Raw genomic sequence first — 24,958 nt, 5'->3', positions numbered from 1 at the left:
AAAAAGGTTTCAGACTTTACTCTCCAACAATGAATTCTGAACTAATGCTAAAATATGATGAATCACATTTTTTTAATCCATTAATATGAAGAATTAAAAAAAAATGGCTGCTGTCTATTTCTCAGTCTTCCATGCATGAATTCTGTAATAATGTGTCAAGTATTAATAAAACTGATTCTTCTCCATAGATCTCGATTTCCACATCAGACCGCGACAATGGCCTTGCCGACGTTTTCTCCCTGCAGTATCCCCATAAAAGCAGCGGGCATCTTTTCAAAGCCTTTTGTGATGTGCTCCCGACACTGCAGTTTGCCCTGCAGATGCAGAAAAAATAAATAAAATCATAAAAGGACGAAGAAGCAGACACATGGGAACCCTACTAAGTGAGATTAAATCTTTACTAAATACACACACAAAATCTGATTTGGATCCAGCGTCGAGATGCATTGTTTTCAGTCACTAACCTCTTTTAACCATCCCATCAGCCTCTTAAGGGACTCAGGGTGCTTGTGCGCCCACCTGGTCTGCATGAAGCCCTCCATCTTAAGCTGCTTGAAGATCATGGTCAGGTGGGGGTATGGGCCTAAGGGAGATGGTTGAAGAAAACAAAACTTTCAATGGTAGCACATGGAAACAAAGTCTGTACATCTACAATCTTGTTTGTACAGCTCATCCAACATTTCAGTAACACAATGTCGCCCTCTTGTGAAAAAGACTTAAAATCACCTGAACAAGTGAAGTTGTTAAACAAAAACAACCTTTTTTTTAATAAAAGCAGGTTTCAAGTTAAAGCAGCGGAACATTGATATAGAAAATGAAAGTAGGGAAGTACACACCTATTTGGGGAGTGGTGTCATTATACGTGGAGATAGCTCCACACACAGCTATCCTTCCCAAGTTCTTCATTTGATGTATTGCAACGCTTGAAAATTGGCCTCCCACCTCAAATGAAGAAGTAAAAATACTACAAAATAAATAATAATTTCACCCACAGTGTTTGTTAAAGTAAGCTGTAAAACTTGATCATCCACATTAGCCAAACAGAAAAAGGAGAGCATAAATATGAAGTGCTCAAGGACACTTTACGGGCATGGAGATACACCCCCATTGCTTACATTTTCAAAGAAACAGTCGTATCCTTCTGGAGAAGCCTTCTTCAGTGCCTCCTCCAGGGAACCAACAGTCTTGTAGTTGAAGGCCTCATCGAAGCCCAGTTCTTTGAGGAAAGCCACCTTGGCATCGGACCCTGCTGAACCCACCACCTTGCAGCCCTTGATCTTTGCAATCTGGCCCACCACGGAGCCCACTGCCCCGGCTGCAGCATTCACCAGCAGGGTCTCACCCTTCTGGAGTCCCAAGACTTCTTCTATCCCGTACAGGGCCGTCAGTCTGGAGAGAACAAGAACAAGTAAACAGCATTCCACTAATTACAAAAACCTGAAACTGTGAGGTTCTTTCCCCTTTAGTTCCACAGAGCAGCCACTTTAACCCATTATGTAAACTCTTTATACATGCTTCCATTCCAAGGTAATCATTGCTTATAAGATGACTTCAACTCCCCTGCAGGACAAAACATCTGGAGCCTTACCAGTTTATTTTCTCAAAAAAGACAAAACTCAGCTGTTCTGCTGAGGGTCTTCAAAATAGCTAAGAAACAACTCTCTCCGTTTTACTGGCCTCACACAAAAGCAGGGAAATGGCAATAACTTTTCCAGATAAGCAGTCTTATCAAACACTTACTCAGGGAGGATAAGGTATTCTTTTTCTGCACAGTAGTTCACACATGGGAGTACTCCAAGCCTACCTTCTATTTCTAGCTACCAAGCATTATTTCTTATCACACTGCTATTTACATATAAAGCTGACTTCCTTTGTCTATCCTGTAAGATTTTTATTTCTTGCATCTTTAAGTAATATTTGAATATGTAAATCAAGAGGAAAAGTATTGCATTTTGACTTTTGAAAGCCTGAGTTGCCACATTGAACTCCTACGTTCTATTTCGACCTACAAATGGAACCTCTGCCTTACCCTGGCATGCCGATGCCACCCAGAGCCAGGGACAGCGAGACGTCTTGCGGCCAGTCAGGCATGACTGGAACGAGGTCTTTGCCGTCACAGACCGTGTGGGTTCTCCAGCCACAACGACCAACAACATGGCTTCCCACAGGAAATGCTGGGTTATGACTTTGAATCACTCTACAAAAAAAATAACACAAAACGCAGAAGAAAGAAGTCCTCTGTCAATGGACATGTCTCAGCTATTCCAACTTCAGTCCATGGCATCACTGAGCTAATTTAAAAATGCTTACAAACACCAGATTAAATTGAAAATTAAAACTTACCGTACATTTTTTATATTTCAGTGTATTGTGGTATCCTAAGCAACTGTATGATGTCAAACCATGTGGCAGATGAGTTTTATGCCCTTTGCTTCTCAACAGTGTGAAGATAATGCATAACATGTGTTTAAAACAGATTACTTTGAGGTTGTTTGGAAAGTTTGGTCACCGAGTAATTTATTGTGCATGTTTATCATAAAAAACATACCCACTGAAACCGATTGAGCGTCTGAACACTTAGCCAAGAACATTTCAATTGTGCGTTTTTGCTTTTCAGTCACTGTGAATCAAAGGGTTCAGTAATTAATAGCAGGTGCAGGACGGGTTCTGTTTCAGTAAACATTGGGGCATGCACGGTACGATACACAGATTAAAGACATTCCTGTGTGTGTGTGTGTGTGTGTGTGTTTGTGTTCTTTACTTGGCCACTTGAGTTCCAATCATCACATCGCCTTCATTCATGCGAACCCTACTGAATGGCCTGGAGAGACAAACCGTGCATTGTATTACAATGTAAATGCATTTTTGGATTAAAGAATGATTTGTTAAAACAGAGTGTTATTAACGATTATAATTTAGAATCTATTTTCAGATGCCGGGCCTGCTCTCCCCTCACCTCATGTATGGGTCGACACTGAGAAACACTGCTTCCAAAAGCACCTCTGAAACGAAAAGAGACATCAGTGCAAAACAAGTGTACACTTGGACAGATGTTTTCCTCTTCTGTATGTGACTCAATCAAGTAAATACTGACTCATTTACAGTGCTTGGGGATCATTGTTTGGAAAAAAGAAGAAGACTAAGAGTGTGCACTACTTTTTAAGCTTAAGTAGAGAGAATAAAGAGACAAAAATCATCTTACCCCCATCTTTGGGTGCAGAAAGCTCCTCCACCTTAAGCTCAAAGTCGCTGTCCTTCGGGAAGCCGTCAAAGTGCTTGGTAAGGATCCACGTCTTGGCTCGGACCATGATTATTTGCTTGAGGCAGCTGTGAGAGATAAAGCAGTTGTTTGAAATGAAACTGACAGTAACATTTGGTGCAGTCAAGCACATCAATGAGACATTAGCTTGGAATGATTTCTTTCCGGGAAAGATTTGGACCTTAATACGGTTTTAAGAAGACGGCAGTGATGCATGTGTTACGTTAACGTTAGTGTGTGATAGTATAACGTTAACGTTACATATAACAAGCGGTAAGATAGCATTAGTTATTAACGTTAGTTCGAAAAAGCAAATTTACAAGCTCTTAAGTGAGAAGTGAACTCTGCTTTATGTTTACTAAGACCCGCCGCTCTCCTATATACGCATGTGATCTAGTTCGTTTGAGTATGTTATATAATATACAGTTCAATCAACGTTGTCCATAAATGACCTACCACTTGTCGTTCTCCACAAAGAAATCGTGAAAGTCGTGAACTCACTGAGGGCAGGAGAAAGCAGCAGTCGCGGGTTGTCGAACAATTGGGAGGAGTAAGAAAAGAGACAGGTTCCCATCCTTACATTTATTGGTTGGAATGGAAGGTAAACGCTGCCTCCAACGTATGACGTAGAACGTCACGTCGTGCCTGCGTGTCGACGTGCCGTCAGTTTGGATGTTTGGCGCGCGGGATAATTGGCTAGGACGGGATGCTAACTAAACGGAGATCTTGAATTGTAAGTAAATTAATGGAGTGATAATTGTTTTATACATTTTAATTTGGTCTTTTAGACAATATACGAAATACATTGCTTTCGACATAACTGCTTGTTGAAGTGGCCTGGTAGTTAGCAGGCTAGCTATAACGTAAACTACTTTCAAGCTATTTTGATGGCTAGTGAATGGAACGTTACCGCAAGCCAAATTGTTAGTAAATTATCTAAGCTAGCTAGCTAAGCTTTTGTGACGGATTTGCATGCTAACGTTAATCATACGAGGGGGTAGCTTACCTTTACCAGATGGCAGAAGCCAATATTGGCCTCGTTTCTGCCTAAGTACATCTCAGTTATAATTAATATGTCAGCATTCAAGGTATTTGCTAAACACACTATTTAATGTTAGAAATGTAACGTTACATTATAGAGAAGTTTGTCTTAGCAAGCGAATGCAGTAACTTAACGGTAGCTTGTGAGAAAGATTCAGAGCCGTTTGTAAAATAGCTATAGTACGTTGTTACTCTAACGTTTGTTATAACCATTCAATTTAGCTAACGTTAGATGTTAAGTCTGAGTTGAAACTTGAAAGACGAGAGATATGTTAACTAGGCTATACGTTATATGTATAACGCTACGTCTGTTAACTTATACCACATAACGTTACATAGCTCAACGTTAACTGATTATTATCCATGCTGATTAAAATCAAGTTATCAATACACAGTAAAATGTGCCAAAAGCTGGATGAGCCTCACCCTGTTTATCCAGCAATACTGTTCACATTCATATTGGAAAAGCAATTGTATCATGTTTGATAACTCGTATTAAGAAACTCGTATTATCTATGATTTCCTGTAATGGTTTGTATACTACTTCCTGTTGTGTTTGTGGCATGATCATAGACTGAATATTGACGGTCTATGAGCATGATCCATGGAGAAAGCAATCACTGCTGAGATGTCCTGACAATCATTTTCAGACTACATTGGTGAAATTCAACAGCCCTGGAATAAATCTTACTTTGATGAAGGTTAAAATGTTCATATTTTGTTGAAGCTGTTTTGGAGAGGTGTTAAATTGTACGCTGTTGCTGTGGTGATGTTGTATTGCATGTGTTATATTGCATATACTGAGTGGTGTTTTCTAATATATGGTCTGCCCTCTCTGATGTAAATGGGGTAGACAATATATTACAAACACAACAAACTATTGCTTACAAAGTTATTAGAAAACAGTCTATTTTTTTGAGTGCCTGAATTATCCTCAATCCTGATACAAATATGGACGTCTCTTATCTTAACCGATCATCTTAAATATGCTTTGCGTTATAAACTCTCACTCTCTTTGTATTGGTCTTCACCTAATCCTCCACAATCCACACTGTGCTGCTGTGTGACTGACTACCACAATAACAAGGGGGGCACAGAGTGCTGAACCACCATGTTAGACGGTAGCCAGTTTGTGGATGCTGTGGGCCGTCTAGGTTATCCTGGTGCATCATCATTGAAGGCCTCCGATTTCGACTGGCTGTTTGACTGTGCCCCGGAGAACCTTCACTTCTTGCGCTTTGTCTGTCGGACCCTTAACAAGAGCAATGTTCTCACTAAGGAGGAGGCACATGCTTATCAGGAGCTGCGTAAGTCTGGCAAGCCATTTCTGGATGAAGCAGCCTTGGGGGAGCTCCTTAAAACCATTGGACCTTCAGATGGGAGCAGTGCAAACATCTTAGGGCCCTCTTCATCCTCTGTGTTTGCACCTGAGGGGAATGTGGCCATAGAGGACTTGGAGGCAGAGCTCCAGGCACTGCGTAAAGAGAAAGAGCTGAAGCAACATCGGTTTAACAGGTTGCAGGTTGTGGCCACCTCTCGTGCAGATGTTGATCTCCGACTTAGTGAAGAGCGGGAGACCGCTGTATGTAAACTAAAGGAGGCCAGTGCTTCCATTAGAGCTGAGAATGCTGACACCAACGCTCTATTACAAAACCTAACAGATGAGGTGAGAAAGCTTGCTTCGTACCTCCCAGTTCAGCCAGAGGCCAAGCAAAAAGAAAAAGGAAAACCTGTGGCCCCATCAAACCTTTCTATCTCCAAAAGCCCCACTGTCCTTCTTTCTCAGCTTCCCTTGGATCCCTACCTGCACCAGGAGGAGCTCAACACTAAAACACTAGCTGCCTTTACTCAGAAGCATTTCTTCCAGGGCATCTCTGACATTGTTGAGACTTCTTTCTCTGAGCGCTTCCAGGTCCTTGACCTCAGTTCTTGTGAAGATCGTGATGATGAAAAGAACAAACACGAGGGGGGAGAGAGGGAGGCGCAAATGGTGGAACACAGGAGGACAGAGATGGCCAGACTTCAGTGGTCTTACATTGTGGCCCAGCACCAACTAATGCATGCCATAGCAGAGGAGAAGAGTGTCAAGGCTGGACTGGACTGGCTTTCTGAAAAGTCCTCTCATACCAAGGTAAATCAGACATATTGCATGTTTTATTATTTCATACATACCGTATTTCTCATAGTGTTTTCAGTTATTACTGTTTATGCCTTGTTTCTCAAGCTCTCCTTCATATCTATCTCTTCACTCTACCAGAGCATATCCATGTCCTCTTCACTGCATGTCCGTGAGGTTGTATCTAGAAAAGAGTTGCAGGCGGTGGAGGCTGAGTTGGAGGCTCTGCTTCATGGACCAGTACCTGCTGCCCTCAGAGAGTCAGCCAGGTTGCTTAATGTGCCGGTAGTGAGGGGAGACCTGGCTTTGCAAGTAGCCAGGCAGGACTATTACACCTCCAGACAGAATCAGGTTAGTTGGTGATGTCACCCAATTCACTCTCAGCCATCAAGCAGCTTTTCTTAAACTACTTAGAATTCAAATGTCTTGCTCTAAAATATTTTAATGAGATACAAGGTGCTTGGAAAAATAATATTGTTGTACCTTTGTCATCTTGTTTACAAGTGACATTTTCAATAATTAGATCTAGCAAACTAAGAATTAATGACTAATGAAAGTCATAGTTGGATCCCTGTGTCAAACATCAGTCTTATGCAATGTAGAATGAAATAAAACTAACAGTCATAGTAAAAAGAAATGTAAATGTTCCCTCCTAGGTACAAGACTACCTACTCCGCCAGAAGGCTTCCTTTGAGCTGGTGCTCCTGGGTCAGGAGTTGGAGTTGAGGAGGTGGAGGACTTGTCTTAAGCAGCTGGAAGAAGTTAATAGTAGACTGGTAAAAGAAGGTGAAACAGCAACCCTTAGAATTGAGTCCCTGGCACACCCTGACCTGACCATCAACCCCAGGCCCAACCCTATCATCAGCTGCAAAGATGCAGCTTTCAGCAGGTAAGAAGACTCAAGCTGTATGTGCTGTAGAGCTAAAACCGTTAAGAGCATTTTTTTGAAATTAGTTTTTCATCAATGTCAACCTTTTTCATTCACTGGACCCTAGTGTCTGTTTGCAGACCTAAACCAGGATTATTCACTTACCTCCTCTTTCCTCAGGCTGCTCCAGATCCTTGACCATGATTCAGACCATGGTCGATCAGAGCCTTTCCGGACATATGAAGCATTGGACCACGCTGCTCGTGACCTTGCAGGCAACCTTCAGACAACCCGAGATGCGCTAGCTGGTGCTGGCCGTGAGCAGTACTACACAGCTGCTCGTCTTTATGGCGACTGTGAGGTGCTCCACAGGGCAATGTACACAGAGCTCCAGCAGCTGGTCTTAGGGCCGCAGGTACGTCCAACGGCCATCACTGACCAGGAGCTGCTCTGCCCTAATGCACAGGTGGGTTTGTTTCCTTTTCTTTTCTCATCTTGGTCAACATGCAGCCTGCATTTCAGAAATCCTTAATGTGAGTCAGTTGAGTTTTAAAGCACTAGTCGTCACTATTGGTGAGGGAAGCTGGTAGCACAATGTTTTGTTTTTTTCTTTTGCACAGTTTTCTCCTATATCACAATGTCAAGTACTTTAATAAGAAAACACTGGGACAAAAAGCACTAAATCACTAATGGCTCTCATGAGGAACTGCTTTGCGGCATGACACAAGCTTTAGTTTCAGGAACAGTGTTGTATTGTACTTTTATATTGGAACATTATGTCTGTTATTTGAGATGTTAACTAATTATTTGCAAATAAGTTCAATAATAACATAAAAAATAATTTTTAGTTAATTTCTCATTGCTCTTCCTTTTTCTGTACAGGAGCTGACAGTGAAACTTGAGGGAGCAGAGTCTCGGCTGCAGAGTTTGCAGCATGTAATGCAAGAAATCATGGGGGAAGTTAAAGCCAAGCGTTCTCAGCTGGAGCGCAATGCCCTCCTCAGGCGAGAGAGGGAGTTGTACATCTACTTCCACTTGGATGCCCGGCTGCTGCAGAAAGTAGTGGAAGATCTGGAGGGCAAAATGGCTGCAAAGAGAGGGCAGCAGTAAATCCTGCCACAATGAAAAAGGAATGCCAGCGCAACCTCAGTGTGCAGTTTCTGTGCTAAACCAGGTGTTATAAAGTTTGAAAATATCTTTGAAGTACACTGTTCTTTCAGCGGACGAGGTTTACTAAGAAAGCCCTGCTCTGGTACAATGTGTACCAATGTGAACCTACTCCAAATCTGCACCTTCACATGGTTTATGCAAGAGACGAGGTTCAATCCTTTGATTCTTTATCTTTGGGACAACACTTAACTTGGGAAAACGTTTGATTGCATATGGAGCAGTGCTGCCTATATGATTGGGATTATTTTGAGTGTTTATTGTAAACAATTTTTACATAAACTAATCAAGTAATTTAGTGTCTTGTGATGTTCTAAATGTCCTTGTTTTCTTTTTGTCATCAGATAAATAAAGGAAAATATTCTGTTTTATGGAGGTTTAGTTGTGAATTTTCTTTTTAGATTTAAGATTATTGATGTCTGTATCTGAAGGGTTAGATGTGTTTTCGAGATGCCAGTTTAAACCAGGTCTGTGTGTAACTGACCTTATTCTCCCTTTTGTTCTGTTTAGACCAGTGGCAGTTGAAGACTGAGATATCCACAGGTAGAGAGAAAGAGTAGCAGGCATTCTAACAGGGAGGAGATGGCGCAGTCTAACAGCAGGTTGTATTCAGGGCCTCTGTCCCAGGCGGCACAGAAGATCCTGGTGGTTCTGCGGGCCCAGAGTGGACATGCAGCCAGACGCAACCACAACTACTACTACGATCACAGGCAAAGTCAGTCAAAGCATAGAATATCTTAAGTATGCAGTATATTACGACAAGTGAATACTCAAGTAAACTGGTTTCTTGATTGATGTAGATACACTTTGTGTTTCCCAGTTTTAGCCTCTGTGATGAATATTTTCTCTTCAAATTTTGTTTTGCATCGTTGAAACCAGTAGAAAATGGTATAGTAGCTCAGTAATATTTTAAATCATTGTCAAATATTTTAGCAAAAGTATTCTAGAGATTTCAAAAAAAATCTCTAGAATACTTTATGCAGATGTTATGGAGTTATACAGTAATACAACAAAAAACCTGTGATGGAGCATACCTGCTTTTGTAAATCACAATGATATACAGTATTGCTTGACAAAATCAACATTTGCTTTAATTATCAAGCTTGGTTTCAACAGCATTAAATGCTGTTTTTTGTAGAAAATTAGCCACTTGCCTTTGTGGGACTGTATGTATACATTGTAAAACAAGGGAGACAGGATTTAATTGACAAGTTGGACTGGTTTCAATATTTTTGCTGCTCAATTAAGTATTGTATAAATTACTTAATATATTTAGTTCCCAGAGAGTATTTCTTTTTGGTGTGTGTGTGTAGTAGAGGAGCGGGATAATGGCAGCCAGTGGGAGCCGTGGGCTCAGAGCAGCTGGAACTTGAGTCAGCAAGAGAACAAAGAGGGAGGCACAGACCGGTACGTCGGATGAAGTAAAAGCTCAGCGCATACATGAAAACTTGCACTTATGTTCAGTTAGACTATCCATTTTATTAATGTTATTTCTACTGTATTAATTTATAATTTTTATTATTAACCTTAGCAGATTGGTGCAGAAGCCTCTTGGCCAACACAATGGCACAGTAATTGCCAGCCGTTTAGTGCATAGTCTTAGTATAAACAAAGGATTTTTTTTTCTTCTTTTTAACAATTTTATGGGTTGGACTGTTCTGTAATATACAATACATGTTTATTACTGCTATATGATACCTAATTTTATATATTGATGCAGTAATATATTTTAATCTTTCATGTGGTTAATGCAACTGTAAAACACAAAAGTAAAAGAAATTCCTATTATGGTCCAGGCCCCAGGTGCCCTCCTTTTCCACTTCTTACAATGACGCCTCTAACCAGTGGCAGAGCTCTCAGACCTCAGCCTGCTATCAGTACTCACAGACACCAGACTGCTCCCTGTCATCCCAGGCCTCCTCCTGCTGGGATTCCTCACTTCAAAGGCAGACGTCTCAGACTGAAGCCTATTATCGGTGCTCACAGGTTTATTCCCACAGAAAGTACTCCGAACCCCCTGCTTGCCAGTCCAGTCAGGCTCTGTCATTCACTCAGCAAGAGGAGACGGCAGCATCTCTCTCCAATAGAGACAGATACACCCTCTCCCTCCAAATACCAAAGACACTTTATGAACATCAAGCTACACCATGGAGAAGGTTAGTAGTGAGGAAAATAGGTTTAGTATTTTATTTGTTACGAAAGTGTTATCAATGTATGCACATGCTTGAGAGTATTTCAGATATTCCGAAGTCTTCAGAGGTTAAGAGAATATTCTTTCGCTTTGACATTTTCCTTTTTAAGTACATATATAACTTTGGGTAACACAAATGAAAGCTGTCTGAAGTTTAGCATGTATTATTGATCGGTTGCTCGTTTAGTGAGTGAAAAGAATGCATTATTTCAGCATACTCTCTTCTAATTTCATAGCTCCACTGAAGAAATCAGGCCACATTTCACCCTCAATCTTTCTCCAGACAAGAAGGATCATGATATAGTTTTGTTCTCCCCAACCAATTACCCTGATACCCACAAAGCTGAGCCTGCTTTGGCTTGTCACAAAGTTTCTTCTTTCCTTAAAATAAGTGAAGAGACAGAAAATGAAACATCAGGTGCACAGAAAGAAAACAGAAATGCAGAGAGCTTGGACAGCCTAGCAAAGTGGAAGCTACATCAATTCAACCCCACTAAAGAGGTCATCAGTGGAGAAGAGGATGGGGGCATACTATATCACCAATCAGAGGAAGGGGTTCAGCAAATAGTGGATTCCAAAAATATGTGGGTAGGTGCAGCAGAAATCTCAGACCAAGGACATGAAATGCATGATGGAGCAACTGATCAGGAGGCAAGACACTGGGATGCACCCTTGCCACATGAGAAAGGATCAGCCAATGAAATACAAGAATTTCAATTCTTGGGAACCAATGAGAACACTAGTTTAGAGAGAAATTTGAACTTGGTATTTACAAGTAAAAAGGACAAAAGCTTCCATTGTTATTCTGAGGTTGCAAAGTCTGGGCAGAAAGAACATAATGACTTTGATTATATAGTTAATACACATGAAATCAAAGTTGAACATTCACCTAGCATTGAGGATAAAGAGATTTCAGTGGGAGGTCTTCCGGGCACTCCAAAAAAGATCTTGACATCTTCAGAAAAGGGAGAGCACAAGTGGGGCCACTGCCAAGCTGAAAGCCCTCAGGATGTGAGTCAGACTGCAACTGAAACAGTAGAGAAGGACATGACAGAAAACCGACCATTATTTCTGGGGGACAACACTGCTGATAACCGGGAGAGAACCAAAGAGGAAGGAATAGAAGTAATGGAGGTTGATTTGGAAGTGCAGAAAGAGAGCAGTGCAGTCGTTGATTCAAGCATTGAAGATAAAATTGAAACAGAGCAACACCATTGTTCTGATGTCCAAATAAGACAAAGCCAGTGTGAGACAGATTATAGAGGGGTCAATGAGTTACCTGGAGGAGACATTGAGCCAGGAGAGAAGGGGGGAGATAGAAACGAGTATGTGATGCCACCTGTGGACAGCGAAAATGCAAGTACATCTACAGGTAGGTGTATGATTGCTGATGCTGTTTTATCTTAGTTTCTATAAAGTGATTCTTATAAATGTATCTTGAGTATTTATATTTCATTTGTCTGGGTCACCGTTGTTAGTTTCCAAGTTGTTATAAAATGTAATACTATTGTGCCAGAATAGTTTCATGGGGCTGATATGGTAGAAATTATTCTACTTTTAGAATATTTCAGAAAATAGTAAAAACCATTAAAAAGTATGATGAATGTTATATTTTTACCACTTGGATGAATTTGTGACTAAGGTGTAGTTCAACTAATTAACACTAGAGTGTGCTAGAATACTTTTCAATGTAAGCATTAACTGCAGGAGTAAATGCTCTCCAATACAAACTAAACACACTAAGAACCTACTAAGCCATTGGGTCTCTTTAAACATCCCAAGGAGTATTATTGCTACCTATTTAAAGGGGAGAGCGACTCTAAGAATGACTAAAATGCTAATTGTCGCAGTTGAAATATTATGGCGGAATTATTTTCTAGAGGAGCAGATTAAATGATGGAACCAGAAAACATACTACAGCATTAAAGTAAATAAAGCTACACTTAAAATCAAATGCAACAATTCTCGGTTCAGTTCTCTGACTCAAATTTAAATTGTGGGGACTGTTTTTGGTACCAGCTGCTAGCCTAGACAAAACAGTACTGGGGGTGTTAAGTATTTGAAGTTTTGTCAGACTTTTCCCAGTGGCTTTCAGCCATCTTTCTTTCACCGGAGAGGCAATGACAGAACAGTGCTGAGTGTCCTCAGCACTGATGAGAGATGTTGTGCCAGCTTACATTACAGCCGCAGGAAGGTGGCTTGAGCCTCAGCTGCTGAGACAATGCTGAGTCAACTCACACATGCATGCACATCTACAAACACACTCAACAACACACGCAAACAAGTGTCGTAACAAAAAGTGTCAGTTTGATCTTAGCCAGGATATATAGTGTTGACCTTGTCCTGTCACACACTGCTGAGGTTTCACGCACGCACTGTGTAAGCGCCCATAGATGCTTAGTCAAACCCATACTTCCATAACAAAGCAGGGTCATTGATCTGTCTGAAAAGTGATGATCTAATAGAAATGTTCTTACCTCCTCCCCTCTAGAGGATTTGGGTAGAGAAAGTTCTCCCACGCCACCATTGTCCCAGAAGTGCAGTGCAAAAAGGTTAAAGTTCAGAGCTCCCTGTCTCCTTGGGAACCACCAGCACCATGGCAATGTACAAGTGAGTCTCAATGTACAATATCTGTAATATCACCAATACTGTATTTACATGACAGCTACACTTAACAATTTTACATAAAGCAAGGTTACCTTAGACGTAAGTGGACGGACATGAGGCAAAGATCTTGAGTGAAATTCCAAGTTTTATAGTTTTGTCCTATAAACAAAGTCACCTTTGCTTAGACACTTTAATTGTGGAAACGTTTCCCATACTTGCTAAGAGTTTTTTATGCTTTTTCATTCCAAAATACTTATTTTTCCCTGTTGTCATCTGTCTCACACGCTGTAATCCCTGTAAGCCGAGGCAACAGTGTGTACAGCAGCAACACACCAAAAAGTCCTGAAATTTAAATAGCTGCATTCAATGGGATTATGCTTCTATTTCCTCGATGCACATAGAAACCAATCTAGCTTGTGTGAAACGGGGTGCTGTCGGCGGTATTGCAGCAAGCTGACAAGTGATAGCTCCCCAATGGGTTGTAAAGCCCAAATAAAACCCCCAAAAAGCTGACAAAGTAGTCCACGTAATATATTGGCAGAAAAGGAGAGAGCAGCAAAAAGGAACAACTATAAAGGGAGGAAGGTGGAGAAATGAAAGCATGATGTTGGGAAGTGGTAAAAAAGGATGCAGTGAGAGAAATGAAGGGGAGAAAAGTGGGGAGAGACTGAAAGATGGAAGAGAAGAAAAGAGTTAGAAAGAAGTCTTCACTGTATTGCTACAATAAGCAAGAAACACACCAATCCATTTTCTCCCCTCATTCACTCTCCCGCACTCTCCTCCACCCAGTACTGGGCTTTGGGCCATGGCATGCCTCGGTTTTCTATCTATATCCTATAGCACAGCACCCTTGGGGGGTTCATGACTTTGTCAGCAGGAAAAAGGGTTGTGTTTACAGCGAAAGGAGGAAGACTCTCCTCTGGGAGCTGAATCACAGGAATTCCTACATGCCAAGGCCCACTGCAGTGCTGACATACAGAATTGTGTGCATTCATAAACTCATACATTGTCTTCAAAAATCCTCAGAAAACTTAACTTTACTTCTCTTATCTAGATTTCAAATAACACACGCTCAGATCTTTTGCATAAATAGAGATGGGAATTAAGGGTATGAATAATGGAGATGTTTTTAACATGCTGGGAAGGTTACAGGGGGGTGAGGGTGTACTTTTGGGAGACGGGACTCAAATTTCTGTTCTTCTGTTTCTCACCTTTTTTCATCCTCCCACTTCTCCACTGGCCTCTATGAGATCATAACATTTCTGTTTTTTGCCACACCATATCTTACATTTTGATAATTTAAATGCTTTTTCAATCCGATCAAGCCATATTTATTATTTATTTTAATCTCCATCACTTGCACCCATCCATCGCAGGACTTAACATACAGTGTGATACTAATTGTGTGACATTTATTACGTTACATACAAATACTGCAGATATACTTCATATATATATATATATATAATAACTAATGTAATATATATTTTAGTAGTTGTTATTCATTGAACCCTTTCAAATCTAACTGGATAGAAGATTCATTGTCATCCAACCAAAACAAGTTTTTTTTTTTCCCTCTTCATGAAAAATAAATAAGTGCGAGTGACACTGCTTGAGGCAGACGGTCAGACAAACAGTGTCTTGACTGTCTGTGTTTTTGTCTGGGACACAGCGCTACGTCTGATTGGGAGCAGCAGTCCTCTTTACAGCCTTCCCTTTTCTTTTTCCTGCTTGCTCAACTTCCCATTTAGTTTAATTTGTCTTGCTTACCCACCTGCTCACCTGTTTACTTTCTCAGCTTTCATCCTCTTTCACATGTTTCGTATTATCCAACTAGATCTAAACATGAATAATTACATAAGGCATGCATTGTTCTCTGTGCTAATTATGTGCAACTAGAACATGTGATTCTGCTGACTTTTCTGAACAGATTTGCTGTTATGTATTGATTTTCTATGGAAGTCTTCTGTCTTCTCATGTTGCAAAATAATTGCTTCTAAATCTGTTCTTGCCTCTCCTGTTCTTTGTTTCCATTGTCCCTGTCTGACTGCCCCCTGTTCACCTGGTGTATAGACTGCTATTGGAAATGTCAGAGGGATCAGCTCAACCGAGATACTGGCCTCAACATGCAGTTTTGCTGCTGGACAAAATTCCTTCTCAGCACAAGACTTGATCTCAACTACCACAAAACCAAGCAAAAAACTGGGAAACAGCCACCTACCTACATCCGAAACTCATTCATGTCATCCTCCCCTTATCCCCTCCTTCCCCTTAAAGAGGAAGCTTGAAGTACTTAAGCGACAATATGCTGACCCTCCTAAAATCTACATAATCAGACATCCTCCAAAATGGGAGCCTCCTTATTCCTCTCAAGAAAAGGCAGGGGAAGTAGAGGGAAATGAGCTGAAGAGAGCCAAGCCTGGGACCTCAATCCCTGAACTTCCAGCTGTAATCCCAAAACCACAGACGGAAGTCAGTCCTTTACATAAAACAGGAAAAGTGTTAGGGGTACATAAAGACCCATATGGCCCAAAGCAAGTTCGACAAATCCCTAAATCAGCTAGGAAAACTTCCAAACAGACCCCATCTTCTGTGACCTCCAAACCACTCAAGCGGGCCAAAAGTGGGCCTGATGAGAAAATACATGGGCCAAAGTTATCCCACAACGAGGCTAATGGTAATGAGCCCCAGAACCAACCCAAAGCTGGCTGTCTGACTGCAACCCTGACGTCTGATCCTAGAGTAAAGGATTCTTGTAAAATGAAACCAGATGAGAAGATGCAAATGCTTGAGGAGGTGGGAAAGACCAAGGCGCTGGTGCTAACCTTGGTGTATCGAGATGGAACAACTCAGCTAGACCTAGAACAGGTAAGCAGAGTGGGCTGATAAAATTCGGAGACTTGACATCATGATTTGCTAAGTTAAATTGAACAATTTTAAGTTACTGTTTCAGTTTCCCTTTGCATCTATAAAGGAAAACAGACTCTAGCTTTGCCTTGTGCCAAGTATCTGGCCCACTTGTTATAAAATTAGTCTAAACCATTTACTCTTGTGGCTTAAACGCTTCATTAACTGTTAACTCCCTCTTTGATCCTTGATAAAGAAGCTCACTCAAGCAGTGTGTGGCCTTCTCATACTGATGAAGAACAGTCTTGACCGCAGCATACCAGAGGACACGCTCGGGCCTAATGACAGTCTGGTCTACTTAAAACTAGAGCACACACCTGCATGGGCCCAGCAACACAAACACCAGAGCCAGGAGCTCTTTACTAGGTGTGTGTGTGTGTGTGTGTGTGTGTGTGTGTGTGTGTGTGTGTGTGTGTGTGTGTGTGTGTGTGTGTGTGTGTGTGATGTGTGAATTTGAAGTATACATTTACAGAATGTCCATTTTTGCTTTTCCATCTATCAGAAAAGTGTCATACTTATTAAGTTTTAAACAGGAGTGTGTGTGTGTTTTTTCCTCAGAGATATATTGCTACAGGTGCTATCAAAATCCCAACTGGTGGTGTGCTATAAAGCCAAGGATTTACTTCGTACAGCTCTGCAGTTTTACAGACGAGACCTCAGCTGGAAACAAGGCAACCTTAATCCTATCCACATACAGTACATGCATAAATGCACATACACACATAGAAACACATCCCGTTCCAATTGTTTAATCTTGCTTCAAAACACTATTTTCATCACCCTCATTATTTATCAAGGACTTAAGTCATGTTATTTCTGAAGTGATACTCCACCCAACATATATGTTAAACACTCAAGCTTGAAAGGTGGTGGTTAAAAGTTTGTAGTTTCTTCTCAATATTTCGTTATTCCATTGTTGTTGACACAATCAGCCAAAACATCCCAGGCACAAACAATTTGTGTGAAAATACAACAATTAAAAACACAATACAGTGGAATGTTTGTAGTTGCATTGTTCACAAACAGCAGCTTTAGAAAGCTTAAATTGCGTTGATTACAATGATTTCAGTAATGACAAGTTTTCAAAAAAGAAAAGGAACAGCACAGACACTTGTCAAACCACTCTTGCAGCAGACATTTTTAACGAGTCACAATACAAATATGTACTCATTTTTATGTTTTATTGGTGTGCTGTAATCTCCAAAATTTGATGCCAATGTCTCATCAGTATGCAGTACAGCATAATATTGAACACTGCTCAATATCATCCTCGCTCTCCAGTGGCAGGCTGCCATATCCAGGACCCACAGGTGTCAGGGTGGCTTCTGGATCCTACAAATCCCTCCTCCTGCTACCCGGACCTTCTCAATAAACACAATAAAAGACCCCATACAACACCTGCCCTGGGTACCAAGAAGGTTAGTTAAGATGTGAATTTATGGATCCAAGTAGGAAAATTTCCAGTTAAGGCATCAGGGTGACCTACAGTACAAATCCTAGGAGCTGGTAGGGGTTTCAGTGTTTTGAAGGACAGGATGATTAATGCTGAGGCACATTGGTCTACTGTAGTGGTCATATGTTGAGGGACACAAGTCAACACTTCACCCCACCGATAGACAGTGGCTGAAATTTACATTTAGAAATCTGTTCTTGAGAGGACAGAGAGGCATCGAAGACAGTTCATACTCCATTTAAGCACTCATTGCCTAGTACCTGGACGGCCCATTCCTCCCTGAACATAAGAAGTAAATCCACATCATCTTTTAGAAAGCAAGCTGAGTATGTTCCTCCTCATCTACTCTTTTTTTCTCTGTTTATCTCACTCAGGTTTCTCAGGTCATCACAGGTCTCTATTCACTCTACTGTCTTAACATGAAGCTATGCTTTAAACTACAGGTTAGTTGCGCACACAGACACACACACACATTCACACACACACACACACACACACACACACACACCTGTACATACCGTATAGACACGCAACACATTACCTGACTGACTTTTTGCGTGTCTAGAGCCAGGGGCTGTGGGAGCTGTACTCAGACATGGAGCTTAACATGATCTCTGTTTTGGCAGGTGAGAACAGGTTTTGTTCAGTAGACAGTAAGCACATATTTATGAAATACTATAAACCGTTTTAGTTTTTTTCACCCTTATGCAGTGCATTTTTCAGTAGCCAGAATTACTGTATCAAGTCCTGTGGAGCAGTAAACACTTGTGTTGTTTCAGCCATGGAGAGCCATCACATCCATGTGGACAAAGAAGCTCTTAAGAGAACTTCAGACCTGCTGGGGGTAAGGAAATAAGCCAACAATCTTTGTGGTACATTGAATACCATAAAGTTATTAATGAATAAAGCAGAACAGTTTGTCCAAAAGAAGTTTTTCATTTTGCTGCTAGCTGGGTTGATACACTTAATCTCTCATGGCCAGGAGTCATCAACTTTTGCCCCATGGCTGATGTTATAAAAAAAGGGCACCTCCAAAAATTTGTAACTTTGCGTCGAGGCAACGCAGATCGCAAGGAATGTGAATGGTCAACTCATCCTGAGTGTTGATAGTTGGTGTTTCAAGCAGCCTATTGTGGGGAGTAACAACATGCTAGTTCACTGACATAAGCTTTGCAAATAAACTCAGACATATTTTGGTCACAATGACAGGGTTATCCGTTTCTATGTGTGTCTAAATGTCAGTACGTTTTGAAATTTGCACTTTTTTGCCAGCAAGCAGTACTTTGTGGGCAGTTGTGCTGAAGTTTGCTTGTTAACATAACATAACATAAACGGTTAGGCAGACACCTCACAATGAATACCGTTTCGTTGGTGAGCAACACAGACACCCCCTAGCGTTATGGTGGTGAGATGCAAAGCAACCCCGACGCAGAACTCCGAAAGGGTCGCAATGGCATAGCTACCTGGAGTTGACGCAGAAGCATAAAACAGCCTTTAGGCCTGGTGTGGGGAAACTTAGGCCTGGTGAGCCGCCAGGCTTGCAATACACTGGGGGAAACCTTGCATAAGCCCCACCTCATAAAACATATCTGTGAATGAAAGCTATAAATAGTCAGAACAGAATGAAGTGACAGGTGCTTAAAATACAGTGTTAGTTTGTGCGAGCTTTAGAAAAGTGCTGGTGCAGAATTGGGGAGACAGTTAACAATTGGATAGCTCTGCTGTAAGTGCTGTTGAGGAGGATGTTTTGTTTTTGATGGACCGAGTCTTTTTCCAGAGGGGAGAGTAATTAAGAGGGGGTTGGAAGTGCTTGGGAAATCCTGTAGTATTTTTACAGGATGGAAAGAGGGGGAATGACATGCAGCAAAGGGCCGCAAGTCGGAGTTAAACCGGGCCCGCTGCGTTGAGGTGTAAACCTCTATAAATGGGCGCCCGCTCAAACAACCGAGCTATCCGGGTGCCAAGTATAACAGTATTCTATGTATATTTCTTTAAAAAAAAAAAAAGACAGACTTTAAAAAAATTCTGTGTGCAAAAACGGATCTTGAGACAATCAGAATGTTCTACACCAAAAAGGACATTGTAAGGGTTTTAAAAGTGGTACCTTTCTAAGTCTGAAATAACTATTATTATTTTCATTCCTTTCAGTGAGTTTGTATAGAAATACGTTATTAAGGTGAATCCTAAAAGGCATATGAAATATGAAATAAATAAGGAAAATTTGTGAGTCTTATTAACAGCTTCCATGTGTTTACATCAAACAAACGTAATGGAGTCCCTTGGAAACTTCATTTTGGTGCTGACCTTTGTCTAGGTATGATGTTCAGGGTCAGCTCACATTTGTACTGCATCATTCTTAGCTGATTGCATTTAAGAACGTCTGCTGAACCACAGTGCGGTAGACAGCTGCTGTATTAATACAAATGGAAGCCAAACAGTGGGAGGAAATGAGAAACAGGAGAGATCTCTGGAAAAAAAAACCTTAAGAGCCTGAGAAGGAAAGAAAAATGTAATTTCTCCTTTTCTTCTTCTGGGTAGGATAAGTAATGTGGTGGATGGACATCCTCTCGGGACCTGTCCTGTCTACATGCAGATAAAAAAACAATTCTGGATACCATATTTGAGAGTGATTATGGACACACAAAGACAGATATGCAGATGTTGTGGACACATGCATCCTTAGGAATACACATGTTCCTTTTCAGTTGTCAACTACTTGCAAGTGGCAGCAGGAGTGTTGTGTAGAGATTCTTTTAGTATTTTGCTGGCTATGTTACTATAAATTGGATGGAGAGCCTATATTTTTCCTTCAGGAAGCTGTGCTGCAGGAAGGAACATCACTGTCAGCCCCTGCCAACATACGCAAACACACACTGAAACACTGTTTTTGCAGACTGTGTGTGTGTGTGTGTGTGTGAGCGTGCGCGTGCCCGGCTGTAAGCGCATGTCCCCACTCTGTCGTGTTGGATTTCTTTTCATTTGAGCTGTCAAGTTCACCTGTCTGAACACCAAGCAGAGGATCCCTCTTGTCTGTCATCTTGCATCTTACAAACACACTCACATGCTCTTTTGTCTTTTCAGTCAGCATTAATAAAATTCACTTTGACAAATGTCACTTAATAAACACTCATTTAACATTCTGTCTGTGTTTTCCACACAACAATATTCAGATCCGATCGACATCCTTCTGTAAACAACTATCACGTCAGGATTAAACTTAAATGTCCACATTTTGATGTGATGATTAATCATGAATATTGCCCTACAATATTAGATTCCTGCCATACTGTGGGTGGGTGCAACACTAAGGGGCTAGCATCCAATATAGATTAGGCAGTCTGGAGCCTGCTCTGGGCTAAGACAGAGAGGGAAGTACATATTTTGGTACATGTCTTCCAGCTCCTCCACCTTCTCTCTCTATATCTGTCTCTCCACCCTCCTCTCCTTCATTGCTCTTTCTGCCATTGTTTCTTCTCCCGCCTCTGCCCATCATCTTGTCTAGTTATTTCTGTATCAGTCTCACTTCTCTGACTGATCTATGCTTGTTTCAAATGTCATTTTCTATCAAGGTCCAGCAACAGGACTCCCTGCTGTTCTCTAGTCTTCACCTATTCCCGCTATAGTTTTTCTCATCTTCTCAAATGTTTCCTCTTATTCTTATCCCACCTACCTACCTCTCAAGTATTGGCATCACATTTTAACTTCTTTGAACCCTTTTATTTTCTGCATTCTGACTGTGGTCTCATTTTGTCACCCTCTCCCCTCCCTTTTGTTTTTCTACACTTGCCCTGTTTTTCTCTCTCTCTCCCTCATTTTCTTGTTTGCCTGTCAAGTTGTTAAGCAGTGTTGTCTTCTTTAGTAAGACTTGTAATGAGCTGCTGGTGTATGGGTGTCACCCAAGTAGTAAAAAACTAAAATTTTTATGTTTAGGCTGTATTTTGAATGAGCAGGAATTCTTTTAACTTTTGTCAGTCACACTTAGCTTCTCTGCCTTCCTTTTTCTTCTTTATATGTTTTTGTCAAGGGCCTCTACCTTTCACTCTCCTCTATCAGTCTTTTTTTCTTTCCCTCCCCTTTTTCCACATGGGCATTTTTAGTTCCTGTCTTAATGCCTTTTATCCTTCATCACAGCCTCTGTGTGCTCTATCTGTTTCTTTTGATCATGCTTTCTTTTCATCCCTTCACTTCCTCTCTCTCACTGAGTTTATCATGCTGTCTGTGTAGCCCATCCTGAGAGACAAATTTCATTCTGTATTTGACTGGATTATCACAGCAGTCATTAAATAAACCCTGCCTGGCTCTCTCTGTGTGTGTTATGGACTTACAATGTGTGTGGCAGATTGTGTGTGTCTTTGTGTGTGTGCTTCTGTAGTTGTTTGCATCTGTATGTTCTTGCACAGTATGTCTGTGAGTGTGTGTGACAGTTTTAGCTAATGTTTTTTGTTGTTAGCTTATCTTTGTGTGTGATCTTAATGAGCTTGCTGTGTGACTGATGTGTGCATTAGACAGATTAACAGGGATTTCTAAGTTCTATCTGACACACATTAACAGTTCTCACTAGGGATTGACCAATATGGATTTTTTTAGTGCCTATGCCGCTAAACATTTTTTTTCATCAGCCTTAGCCGATGACCGATACGGGCTGCCGATTTTCTTGAGACAATATTTGAAGCCTATACTGTCTTTGGTCCCTCAATTTACATAAAAACACACACACACTGGATTTGTTTTTGGAATCGGCTCTGCCATTTCTTTAAAAATAATAAACAAAAACACAGATCAGTATCAGTCTATCACTAGTTCTCACCTTAAATAACTTCAGCCACTCCTGCAATAAACCTGTTACACTTTATCTGATTCCTGGTCTGTGTTCTATGTTTGGGTTCACTTACCAACAACTCTTAATAAGTTGTAGAAAACAGGGCAATTATTTGTCTTAATGATCATGTATCATAGCATTTTGTAAATAAATCCCTTGATGGTCCGTATGGTCTACTAATGTTGCATTACAACACATTGTCAGTTAGTACTAATACTGCAATTGGTATTTGTTGTAAGCGCCTCTGAGTAATATTGGTTCAGTAACTAAAGAATGTTTATTGTTTGACCTTTAAATAGTAAGTAAATAAGTACTGGTTCCTTGGCTTAAACCAACCTTAAAAAAATATTTGCAAATTCTACTGGACCCAAGTCTTACCTTGATCTTCTCTTCCCTCCCCCCTCTGTTTCATTCATTCCTCTTGTTTCGTATCTGTACCTCGCTGTTTCTGTCTCTGTCAGGCTAAGATGAAGCAGTTAGAGCAGGAGGCCCACCGAGCAGCTGGAGAAATATTCATGGTCACCAGCAACACTCAACTACGAACAGTGTGTACCTTAATATGTACATCTGTGTGTTGTTGTATGCATGTGTTTGTATGTTTTTGCTTAATATGAATGACCTTTCCATCTTTGTATATTGTGCGTGTGTGTGAATGCATGTACTGTATTTATTCACACCATCTGTGTATTTGTCGGTGTTATACGTGTCAATGTTATGGATTCGTGGATATTGTGGATTTACAATGTTTGTAGGTCCTGTTTGAGAAGCTGTGCCTCCATAAGCGTTGTGAGAACAAGAAACTTCCCAAGACTATCAACAAACAACAGCAGTCGACATCAGAAGCTGCAGTACGGCACACACATATATGTTGACTTAACTGTTTTAATCTAAGAAAAGAGCTCAATCTTTTTTGACGTTTGATTATGTACACTGACATGTTCATACTGATGAATCCAGAGGCACACACGCACATGTCAGACAGGCACGCCATCTTTCTCTCTTTTGTCTTTTTTATTGAAGTTGTTGCAGCTTCAGGACCTGCACCCTCTGCCAAAGATCATTCTAGAGTACAGACAGGTCAGTCATGCTCTTTGCTGCTTTGTTATTCATATGTCATAATTGTCAAAAACATTGTTTTTCTTAATAAAATCTGAAGCAGAAGTGGAGTTAGATAGTGTTTGTTATAAACAATCCATTTAGGAGGAATTATGTTTAGCTCTGCCTTACATTCGGCCTTACATAAAGTAATGGACTATGAAGTATGAAATAGTAGAAGAACATCTCAAAGTATAACTGTTGGTTTTCTATTAACAACTGTCTGCACTGTAACCCCCAGGTTCACAAAATCAAGTCCACTTTTGTTGATGGGATTCTCTCATGCATGATGAGCAAGGTGAGCCTATAGCGGGTTTTTCTTTATAAGGCTTCTTTATAAAGAAAAATTGTACTGTATGTAAACCTAATAATGGTACACACACTCACCAAGTAGAGTGTCTTACAAACAAGATCTTTCACAACTGTGTAACCCCCTTTTTTGTTCACTCTGAAATATGGATTTCTCTAGGCTTCTCTCCTTGAGGCTGAAACAACTAAACAGAAAAGTAAAAACAAGAGTTGAGAGAATGCTGCAGGCTCTGCCTCATTGCACTAGAATAGTGCTCATATGCTACTCAACAAACTGGGGTTGTTCTTCTTCACCTTCAAAGGTGCTGCTGGTGTAAATGTTGCTATCATTATTCTGCTGTATTTAGTGCTACAATTGAAAACCACAGGGAAATGCTGTTGGCTATTAATATTTGTTTGGCACAGCTACAGCATAGGTACATACGGCACCCTCTAATGGTGTGATAGTACTACACCTACAGCAGAGAGCACTCACGGCCTGGATCCTCCTGCTGTAGTAACTAATAGTGAAACAACTTCCCGGTCTCTTCAAGCTGTCGTTCTTGTTTACTGCCACGGCTTTATTTTATTAGTAAAGAAAAGATGAAGCTCTGTGTCTGACTACCCCTCCACATGGGGCTCTGTATGGGAGTAGCAGCTTGTGTTTGTCAATATGTGCTTACTCAACTCTGCAAATGAGTCTGTCTTGCTTTGTCTAAAGCCATTTTGGCTTCTGATGGTGGTGATTCATTCGGTGGTCTTTGGGACTGAATGGCCAACAATCCCAGCTAGAGAAGGGTGCTGTTGACAAAAACAAATGTGATTTGTTTTAGTCATAACCCGGATATGAAGCATGTGGTGGTATTTAGGTGAATGTGTATTAGTGGTTTTATATCATATTAAATCCAAACTACAGGAATAGAGTATGCTGTTTTCTCAGTATGGAAAAACTAAATCTGCAAACTAAGTAAATATCACGGCCAAGCAGGTAAAGGCATGCTCTGTTAATTTCCTTCAAAAAAGCAATAATTAAGGTTTACCATGCTAAATAATCTATTCTCATATCAACATATCTCCTAGCTGTTCTTCTAGCAGAAACGCATTTTGTAAGAAATATTCCCTTCATTACGTAATAATACCCAAATTA

The 24,958-nt window shown here is 40.7% G+C and overlaps 3 protein-coding genes across 8 annotated transcripts in view; 2 read left to right on the top strand and 1 right to left on the bottom strand.

Annotated features, from left to right (window-relative positions):
• Nucleotides 1-13: 13 nt before the first annotated feature.
• On the bottom strand, nucleotides 14-3,866 carry LOC116707012 (prostaglandin reductase 1). Of its 4 annotated transcripts, XR_004336387.1 has the most exons (10): nucleotides 3,712-3,795; nucleotides 3,203-3,327; nucleotides 2,957-3,002; nucleotides 2,762-2,821; nucleotides 2,030-2,197; nucleotides 1,116-1,389; nucleotides 837-942; nucleotides 465-583; nucleotides 126-314; nucleotides 14-49 (listed from the first exon to the last, which is right to left on the bottom strand). XR_004336387.1 is itself a non-coding variant. In XM_032544123.1 (9 exons), exons 2-9 carry the CDS (start codon nucleotides 3,306-3,308, stop codon nucleotides 204-206), a joined length of 990 nt encoding a protein of 329 aa, XP_032400014.1. In that variant the 5' UTR covers nucleotides 3,309-3,327; nucleotides 3,716-3,866; the 3' UTR covers nucleotides 76-203. The 4 variants fall into 4 exon arrangements, 3 of the variants coding, with proteins under 3 accessions (XP_032400014.1, XP_032400015.1, XP_032400013.1); XM_032544123.1 differs by lacking the exon at nucleotides 14-49 and having other exon boundaries at nucleotides 76-314; nucleotides 3,716-3,866; XM_032544124.1 differs by lacking the exon at nucleotides 14-49 and having other exon boundaries at nucleotides 76-314; nucleotides 3,761-3,819.
• A 46-nt stretch (nucleotides 3,867-3,912) lies between these two features.
• On the top strand, nucleotides 3,913-8,826 carry haus3 (HAUS augmin-like complex, subunit 3). Of its 2 annotated transcripts, none has more exons than XM_032544105.1 (6): nucleotides 3,913-3,996; nucleotides 5,389-6,431; nucleotides 6,558-6,767; nucleotides 7,073-7,305; nucleotides 7,465-7,699; nucleotides 8,167-8,826. In XM_032544105.1, the coding sequence occupies exons 2-6, from the start codon at nucleotides 5,412-5,414 to the stop codon at nucleotides 8,392-8,394; spliced, it is 1,926 nt and encodes a 641-aa protein (XP_032399996.1). In that variant the 5' UTR covers nucleotides 3,913-3,996; nucleotides 5,389-5,411; the 3' UTR covers nucleotides 8,395-8,826. The 2 variants fall into 2 exon arrangements, with proteins under 2 accessions (XP_032399996.1, XP_032399995.1); XM_032544104.1 differs by having other exon boundaries at nucleotides 7,465-7,750.
• The window catches only part of poln (polymerase (DNA directed) nu), a 77,511-nt gene continuing 56,494 nt past the window's right edge, over nucleotides 3,942-24,958 (top strand). Inside the window, exons 1-17 of one of the 2 annotated variants that reach the window (XM_032544086.1) lie at nucleotides 3,942-3,992; nucleotides 8,962-9,166; nucleotides 9,765-9,858; nucleotides 10,452-10,607; nucleotides 10,879-12,014; nucleotides 13,134-13,252; nucleotides 15,323-16,117; nucleotides 16,353-16,522; nucleotides 16,715-16,827; nucleotides 17,438-17,574; nucleotides 17,984-18,052; nucleotides 18,175-18,235; nucleotides 18,389-18,453; nucleotides 22,890-22,973; nucleotides 23,181-23,276; nucleotides 23,449-23,505; nucleotides 23,765-23,821. In XM_032544086.1, the coding sequence (XP_032399977.1) occupies nucleotides 9,034-9,166; nucleotides 9,765-9,858; nucleotides 10,452-10,607; nucleotides 10,879-12,014; nucleotides 13,134-13,252; nucleotides 15,323-16,117; nucleotides 16,353-16,522; nucleotides 16,715-16,827; nucleotides 17,438-17,574; nucleotides 17,984-18,052; nucleotides 18,175-18,235; nucleotides 18,389-18,453; nucleotides 22,890-22,973; nucleotides 23,181-23,276; nucleotides 23,449-23,505; nucleotides 23,765-23,821 (3,342 nt within the window). In that variant the 5' untranslated portion in view covers nucleotides 3,942-3,992; nucleotides 8,962-9,033. Of the gene's footprint in view, nucleotides 3,993-8,961; nucleotides 9,167-9,764; nucleotides 9,859-10,247; nucleotides 10,608-10,878; nucleotides 12,015-13,133; nucleotides 13,253-15,322; nucleotides 16,118-16,352; nucleotides 16,523-16,714; nucleotides 16,828-17,437; nucleotides 17,575-17,983; nucleotides 18,053-18,174; nucleotides 18,236-18,388; nucleotides 18,454-22,889; nucleotides 22,974-23,180; nucleotides 23,277-23,448; nucleotides 23,506-23,764; nucleotides 23,822-24,958 lie in introns of both variants that reach the window. The other variant, XM_032544085.1, reaches the window with a different exon arrangement.

Source organism: Etheostoma spectabile, chromosome 19, assembly GCF_008692095.1.
Source record: "Etheostoma spectabile isolate EspeVRDwgs_2016 chromosome 19, UIUC_Espe_1.0, whole genome shotgun sequence".
Lineage (NCBI taxonomy): Eukaryota > Metazoa > Chordata > Actinopteri > Perciformes > Percidae > Etheostoma > Etheostoma spectabile.
Note: the sequence above shows the minus strand (reverse complement) of the source record. Positions and strands in the feature narration are given on the sequence as shown.